At 46.7% G+C, this 8,428-nt stretch overlaps 1 protein-coding gene across 1 annotated transcript in view; it reads right to left on the bottom strand.

Annotated features, from left to right (window-relative positions):
• Nucleotides 1-1,109: 1,109 nt before the first annotated feature.
• SPINT1 (serine peptidase inhibitor, Kunitz type 1) overlaps nt 1,110-8,428 on the bottom strand; it is a 17,320-nt gene continuing 10,001 nt past the window's right edge. Inside the window, exons 3-10 of the mRNA XM_010009486.1 lie at nt 7,920-8,058; nt 6,685-6,855; nt 6,109-6,135; nt 5,108-5,233; nt 4,159-4,209; nt 3,369-3,539; nt 2,635-2,691; nt 1,110-1,526 (exon numbers count right to left, since the gene is read on the bottom strand). Of these exons, the coding sequence (XP_010007788.1) occupies nt 1,333-1,526; nt 2,635-2,691; nt 3,369-3,539; nt 4,159-4,209; nt 5,108-5,233; nt 6,109-6,135; nt 6,685-6,855; nt 7,920-8,058 (936 nt within the window). The 3' untranslated portion in view covers nt 1,110-1,332. The remainder of the gene's footprint in view (nt 1,527-2,634; nt 2,692-3,368; nt 3,540-4,158; nt 4,210-5,107; nt 5,234-6,108; nt 6,136-6,684; nt 6,856-7,919; nt 8,059-8,428) is intronic.

Genomic DNA, 8,428 nt, shown 5'->3' with positions numbered 1-8,428 from the left:
CCCCCCCCCGCCCCGATTTCCATTCTCTTCACAGAACGAGTTTTCCAAGAGCAGCAGGCTCTGGAAGTTTGGGGATTGGTGCCAACCCCAGAGCTGACAAAGCATACCAGGCACTTCAGAATTAGCAGCTTCTGCCCCCAGCAGCCATCCCTCAGCTCCCAGAGGTACAAGCCTGGACCATGGAGGTGCAGCAGTATGGATCTGGGAAGCACCTCACTGCAAACAGCCAAGGGGGAACACACGGAACCTTGCCAAAGGGGGAATTTCACATGCTGCCATGGGGTCAGGGATGAGCTCTGGACCTCCTGGGGCTGGGCTCATCTTGCACCAGGAGGAACAGGCCAGCAGGAGCGAGGAAGCCTGGGGACATCAGCTGGGTATCCAGCCCGCTCCTGTGCTCTGGGAGATGCCAGGGACTCGAGTCAGGCTGCGTGCTCGGAGAAGAGCGCTGTAAAATCAAAGCTGCCGCAAAGGTCCAAGGTCCTTCCACCCCTCTCTTGCCATCAGCAGGAAAAGTAGGGACATTCCTTTTCTTTCATTTGAGAATAAATAGGTATTTCCTCAATGTGTTTGGGTTCAGAGTGAACACTGGAAAAGCAACGAGGGCAAATCACAGAGAGAAAATAGTAGACACATGCTGTACATAGGAGGCTGTAACATGGCAGCCAGGCAGAAAAAACTCTAGGTGTGCTTTTCTGTTAAAAAGCAAAGCCTAGTGACTAAAGCAGGTATTTCTGCTTCCTTCCGTCTTAAAAACAGGAACCACTGGAGAGTGTCACAGAGCCCCTGGAACAGGTCTGGATGGTTACCTGAATCTCACAGCCCTCGAGAGGCTCACCATGACTAGGAGGGCTGCTGGGAGGCAGGGCCACCTTGCAGAGGGCTAAGGGAAAGGGAGGAAAATATGAGCTTGTATGGAAGGAAGTGGAACTGCAAACAAAAACTTGGTGGCTCTGGTGAACTTTCACTATTCACAAACGTGCAGGTTACTCAGATGCAGTCCCAGGGTCCTTCAGTAAGTTGAGTGGAGTTGTGCTCCAGGTTTGAGCAGGAAGAAAGATGTAATTCAGGGTTTCACTGGATTGTTTGAGGTTAGGAAGGGACAGACATCAGAGAGCATCAAAATGCTCCCAGATCCTCACTTTCCAGAGCAGCCATTTAGCCAAGACAATCACAAACACTAGTAGTGCCAAATCATGGCTAGACCTTGGCCTGATGCTACAAATGTCTTCAAAGGGAAAAAGTCCTTCGGGCACTGGCCTGTGTCTAAAAACAGAACTCCAGAAGTTCTGGGGAGCCCCAGTGCTGGGCTGGAGGGACACCAGCTGTAGGTCAGACTGGTTTGGTGGCACTGCTGTAAAACAGACGCTCAGTGTCCTCTGTGGTGGAGAGGGTTGAGTTGGTAGCAGTGGCTGGCTGACGCCGGCGGCTGTTCTTCCTTTTCTTCAGGAAGAAGTAGCCGATGATGGCCAGGACAACCATGATGCAGATCCCGAGGAGCACAGCAATCACTACCTCAAAGGCACCTGCAGGGGTACACGAACAGGTTAGAAGGGCTGCTTCACAAGCTGTGAAGCAGCAGGAGTGGTGAGGAAGAAGAAAGCACAAAAGCCACTGCAGAAGCTGTGCTGGCAAAGAGAAGAGGTGGATAATAGCTGGCTTACAGCAGGGTGGTCACTGCACAACGGAGCAAAGAAGAAAGACAACTGCATGGCATAAAGATACAGTCAAGGTATAGCCAGCCTGTCTCTCCCAAATTATGGTTCCCATCATTTCCTAGATGCAAGACGCCCTCTAAAGGCTATTCAGTGACTCTACAGAATATCAAGCCCTTCCAAAACGGTGACTTTGCTTCGTATGCCAACACAGAGGCCACCAAGGGGTCGCAGAAAGCATCTCCTGGTTGGGATAAGGCTGTCAGAGCGAGCTATGGTGGGATAGGCTAAGTTTGTGGGGAAGAGTCTGTAGCAGTGCTGTGAGCACTTGGTCTTCTACAACCAACCAAACTCCTCTATCATCACTGGAGACTGTCAAATGTGATGCATTTGCGAGCTGGTGTGAATTTGCAGATTAAATCAAACTCTAGGGTTGAAGAACAGAAATGTATAATTTCAGGAGTTCTCTACCAAAGAAAGAGGCCTTACAGCTCTGTGGTGAAAGGACACCAACCTTAATGTGATAGTCTTTTAAGAACTTGTACTGAAATAGGTTTGGTGTTATTTACAGTTGTAGAGAGGCTATATAGTCATTGGACTTCCAACATTATTCACATGCCCGCTTGGTCCTTCTTTTCTGCAGAAGTCAGTGGTCCTGAGGCGAACTTGGCCCTTAGGAAGAATTTTACCTGCAATTTTTTGATGTTCAACAGTGGAACATTCATGCAAGTTGGTGGAAGGAGAATCAGGAGTCTCTGATATGAGCTACTGAGTCACAGACAAAGGAGAAGCTGGACCACAGATGCACAGCGCACAGAAGCCTCTCTTGCTACTGCTGGCATCTCACAAGTGCCACACTGCTCCCCCAGCTTCAAAAGGGGGATGGGAGAGAAGGCCATTATTTGTAAGGAAAGACAAAATATTTTTCAGAACAGGGTAAAAGCAACAAGCAAGATCTGTAGGAAAAATTGTTACTCACTTAAGAGAGCGCTTTGGGGCTCAAATGACTCCCATCTCCGACCAATGACATCTGCTTCTGAATTGGGAGCAGAGAGGGGGAAAAAGGTTTTACAAAGAAGGTTGGGAACAAGGGATAAGACAGGTTTCTGAGGAGCGTATTTCCAGTGACTGAATGGATACAACATCCCTCTTGACAGCCATGGTACTGAGCTCTCAGGGCAGGCTGTGGGGCACAGTGTAGCTGTAGAAGAACAGCAACAATTTGCCTCCTGACAGGTACAGTTTGGCAGAATCCCTCCTGTTTCAGCTGTTGGCCTCCACAGCCACACATACAAAGCTTACAATAGAAATTTTTCCCTCTTGTTTAAATCTTCTAATATGTGTCATTGAGGATTTTCTTAATTTCTCCTCTCCCACTTGGGGAGAATTGGAGCCAAACTAGAAAGATTCTCTTTAGAGAGGCCATACCATATCTCTGGTTACTTTAGTCATCCTCCTCTGTCCCTTTTTCAACATCAGCACCCAAAACGTTTTTCAGCTCTGAGAAACGACAGGCTGCATTGCAGAAAGATGCTGTAGATACACACCATTTCTCACAAGCCATCAGTCACACTGGAGAATGGTGTGATAGATGGCCAGGGTTTGAAAGCAGAGCTGCTTTGACTGAAAGCTCCCACATCGCTGCCTCTTTGGGACGACAGAATTTAATCTGCATTTCATCAGTAAAACTCCAGCCCTCACTATGCTGCTTACTTGTGATGCCTGAACACGATTTCATGCACTCGTCCTCTTTCTCAAAGTTATTGTTGTTGCCTCCACAGCCCCCATAGGTGAAGGGGTCACATTTCTCAGAGAATGGGTTGTAGTACCAGCGAGGGATGCTCTCCGTGCACTGTCCAGTGTCAGGCAACTCCACACAGTGGCCTGGCAAAGCAAAGGAGAGATGCTCCAGCCCGAGCAGAGCAGCAACGTTTTCTCTTAACAACAGAAGAGTACAAGCACTGTGGCAGAGGAAATCCATGGCCAGAACTGAGGCTGTTAGGTCCCTGCTGCCCAGTTGTCAGCTGCTCAAACTGGCATTGCCAAGGTGAGCTGCCATCTGCCCGTAAACCCAATTAGCAGGGAGGAACATCAGAAGAACAGCGTGCAGTCATGCTAGAGCTTGGATTCAGCCCCCTGCAGGAATGATCTGTCCTTTTTGGGAGGCAGAAGGGAGCAAGAAGAGCCTGAACACACAGAAACCACAGTTCATCTCAGGTCTCCTCACTTGGGATACACTCTTTTAGCCCAGTGACGGTACCACTGTTTACACTGGTACAAACAAGACAAAGATATGGGACTGAGCACAGGCATATGATTACTTGTATTATGCCATTATTGTATTATGCCATTGCTGTGTCACTCGCATGGCTTTGCTTGCACTGTTTCTAAACCCACCCATTTTTGGAACTATAGAGAGAAGCACTTTTACCATGAAACGAGAGACTGAAGAAGAAAACAAAAGCTGGCTGGTGTCAGCCTAGGTGCTCTGGATGGGACGTACCTCGTGTATATGTGACATTGATTTTCTGCAGTCTGTTGAACTCACGAGCATCTGCGAGAGAAACACTGCATGTTAAAACTTTTCTCACCAGTTGAATACAAAAGAAGTGCCTCTGTCCACGCAGACATGAGCAGACAGGGCTTTCCTGCATGTTCCACAAGCCATTATAATTTGTGGGTTTTAAATATCTCAAAGTTGTGAGAGGAACATGGGAAAAATAAAATGTAATAAAGAGAAACTAATTCCCAATTCCCGTTCCACAAATACAGAGACAAAACTAAGGAAAACAAAGGCTGCTTTCTTATTATATTCTTTACCATCGAGAAGTATGGGGAAACTGCTGTCACTCCAGGTTTTAAGAAGTGCAAAAGAGCACAGGTGTAGGATATGAGAGGGCAAGAGGGATGAATTGTAAGCTTGCAACCTAGAAAGGCAACAGAACACCCACATATAGGAAAGAGATTATGGGAATTCCATCAGAAAAGAGAGGGAAGAAGGAGGCATTACGGACTTGGGAAGCTCACCACTGTGCATTTACATTAGCATAACATTAGGATGGTAAGGGGACTGTGACACTGGACAGACTGGGAGAAATCACGGATTCATTTCCCAACTCCCAACTCTACGAGCGCAGGTGAGGTCATTCAGTGAGAAAAATATGGGAAGGGGAGGGGAGGACAAGCTCTGAAGTCTTACAGACAGGTGCAGAGAAGAGAGTTGAAAAGTATTTAAGAGGCAGGACACAATCCAGAGGGAAGATCAGCTCTTGCAGTCAGCAGAGATACAGGAGATGGCAGAATCTGCAAATACAACACCGCAGGAAGAGATAATGCAGGGTCAGCAGATAAGAACAGAAGACACCAAAAAGCATTGTCAACACCTGTAATTTACATTGCTCTCATCCCTGTGCAGATACTAAGTTGTCTAAGACAGAATTTGAAGTACTTACATTGTTCACAATACATCTCATCCGATCCATCAGCACAGTCAAGAGTTTCATCACACTCCAGATAGGCATCAATGCAGCAGCCATCCTTGCATTTGAAGAATGGGGGGTGACACTTCCCATTGCACACTGCATCAGAAACAGGTCAGATAGATTATTACAATTCTCCCTGCCACACAAGTGCTTTATGAAGGTCTTAAAAGCTGTTGATAGGGCTGGCAAACAAGAAACAAGACAGATTGGTTACGGTTTCTCTTCAGTGCCACACTGGACATAAATATAACAGCAATGTTTCATCTCAGAAGTACATGGAAAGTGGAAGCAAGAATGAGTTACTTGAATATGCCCAAGCACAGGGGATTAAATTAGGAAAACCAAACCAAAACCTGCACATTGGGCTGCAAGAACTGATGGAGGAGAGCAGTTATTCCCCTTTGCTCCAGAGATGGTCCCAAATGCTGAGTACTGTGCCCAGTTCCGAGCTTCCCAGTGCACAGAATACATTGGAATACTCAAGCGAATCCAGTAGACTCAGCAAGGGGCTGGAGCACAAGACCTAGTGTGAGGTTTTGGAACAGACAAGAGACAGACTCGTTCTGGAGGTGCACAGTAATAGGATGAGCAGCAATAGATACAAGTTGCAACAAGAGAAAATGATTCAATATGAGAGTAAAAAAGTTATGACAAAGATCATCAAACATTATCACAGTGAAAAGTGTAAAATCTCCTTTGGCAGATACCCAGAACTGGACTGGATGCAGTCCTGCACAACTCAATGTGACTCAAAGCTGACCTTTGAGTAGTGGGTTGGACGAGATGACCTCCAGAGGTAATCCCCAACCTGAATTATACTATGACATGAAAGTGAAAGGCTTAGTAAAGAAATTAGTCTCCAGTGCCTCCCTTTGCATGCTGAGTGAGTGCTAATCAAAAGCCACAGGAATGGAAGTGAAACACTCAGCCTGAGTTCAAGGCACCATTACACAGCGGTACAGGAGGCTCACCTGGCTGCTGTCGCCCACCAACAGAACCTGAAGAGACAAGGGAAAAAACAGAACAAATTTACCACCACACCCTTTTGTCAGCTCAAGATCAGCTTCATACTGCCCTCATAGCTCACCTAAGAATGCATGTATTCTGGAAGCAAGCCATGTACGGGTTAGGGAGGGGAAATACAGATGCCCACCACCCAGAGACCCCAGGTGAGTAGTACCCACATGAGGCAGGTGTGGAGGAACAGAGGGGAACTTCCCACCACTAGCCAGACCATCCCCAAATGGGAGTGAAGCACTTCTGGCTCCCCCACAGCACATGTGAATTTAGGTTTCAGATGTGACATGAGGATTTGGTGAGGATTTCTGCATCCAGAGACATACCAGGGACACTGACCAGGGGAGCAGTGCTCCAGGAGCTGGGTCAGATACATTGGCAGCGTAAGACTAGGACACCCCATCCATAATTAGCCAGGTCTCCTCAGCCCTCTGGGCTCTAACTAGCTGCCAGCCAAGAAGCTGTAGTACCTTGTCCATGGGGCCATCCCAATCCTATGGGAAAGAGGGGTCTGATTTCTGAAGACTTACCTCTAACATTCTTGCAGGCGAGTTGACACTCCTCTTCCCTTAAATAGTTATTCTTGTTGGGCTTGCAGCCACCAAAAATGAACTCCTCACACTGCTGAAGGCTCGGGTTGTAAAACCAGCGTGGAAAAGATCCCCGACACCAACCCACCTTCTTGGGAGTCAAACAATGCTCTATGAAGAAAGTTAACATAAAAGGCTCTGATTAGCTTGCTTTGCCTTCACATCTACAAAGGAGAAACTTTTCCAAAGGCCTGGTCTGAAAGAGTTATGAAATCCTGAGCAGCATGGAGAAGGTGAGTAGGGAATCCTGGTATATATTTTCTTATATGAAAGGCAGGATCAAAAAATCAAATTAGAAGGTGCTACATCCATAAAACAAAAGGAGCTGCTTCTCCACACAACACATAGTTAAGCTGTGTAACTCCTTGCTTCAGGATGCTGCTGCTGTGCAAAGATTACACAAGGTCAAAAAGGGCTATTAAACACAAAGACACCATCTTCTGCTTAGAAAAACCTCCCAGCTGCAAATTCCTTGGCACTAGTCAGGCATAGCAGGGATTTACTGATAGCATGTTATGCTCTTGTACCCTTTCCAGAGTATCAGCCTCTGGACACTGTTGAATGCAGTGTACCGGATTTTGGACATACCATTAGTGCCACTTGATATGGCTGTTCTTGTATTTTTATGGTACCTGTGGTAGAAGCAGAAATTTCCTGTTTAGCTACTAATCAACCATTTGTCCAAGAACTCTGTGCTCCTAATGCACTTGTGATGCTGAACATTTTGATCATTAAACACAGCCATTAAAGTAAAACATATAAATAAAGCCAGGGACGCTCTGAATGTCATGCAGGCAGCTCCACCTATCCTGCAGCTTAAGGAAATTAGGGCCTTCACAGCAAAACCATGGAGTCAACAGGGCATTGCAGGTTCTCCTCTCTTACACCCTCAGTTGCAGCCCAGGTTTCAGCCACCCTGGTGTCACCCAGCAGAGGGCATGACATGCAGAGAGGATGGGGTTGTTGTGGGCACCTCTTCTGCAAGATGCAAAGACACTAAAATAAACCACTATGAATGTGGAGACCTTCCACTACTGGTCAGGTGCAGGCTGTTACTGGGAAAGCTGACATACAAGTCCAGTCTCTTGGTTGTGCTCTTCTCTCATCTACTCCTCTGAGAAGAGCAGCACCCAGGTTTGGGGACTCCACCTAGACATCCAGGGGCTTAAGCTCACCTTCAGTCTGCTCAGAATTCAGCACCATGATGGTGATGTTGGTGAAGTCTTGCTGTTGTGCAGTGTCTGTGACAGTAAGCTGGAAGACGTAAATCCCTGCCTGTAGGTTGGAGATCTCTACTTGATCATCTTCGTGCTTCTGAGAATGCAAAAGAAAGGCTTATGCAGATGAAGTACCTCTAATGAGGGAGTGAGTGAAGCCACGCAAGGCCCATGTTCCTGCATGAGGAAGAAGGCAGCTTGGCTGGAAACCCCCAAGCAGAAGTCTGGCATGAAAGATGTCTCAGTGCTATACAATCCCCCAGATCCATGGGCTGGTACCCAGCTGGAATAGCAGTAAGAAAGAGTACCACAACTCTAAGTAGATATTTCATATTTTGGGGCATTGTGAAAGCACAAGGGAAAATAAAAATCTTTGGAGAGGACTGAAATACTTGTAGTTATTTTACTTTTTAAAAAATAAAACCTATTATGAATCATTTAGTATACAGAGAATAAACGAGGCATAT

This window comes from Nestor notabilis, unplaced genomic scaffold, assembly GCF_000696875.1.
Source record: "Nestor notabilis isolate BGI_N333 unplaced genomic scaffold, ASM69687v1 scaffold12322, whole genome shotgun sequence".
Classification (NCBI taxonomy): domain Eukaryota; kingdom Metazoa; phylum Chordata; class Aves; order Psittaciformes; family Psittacidae; genus Nestor; species Nestor notabilis.
This window is presented reverse-complemented; position numbering and strand designations above follow the sequence as displayed.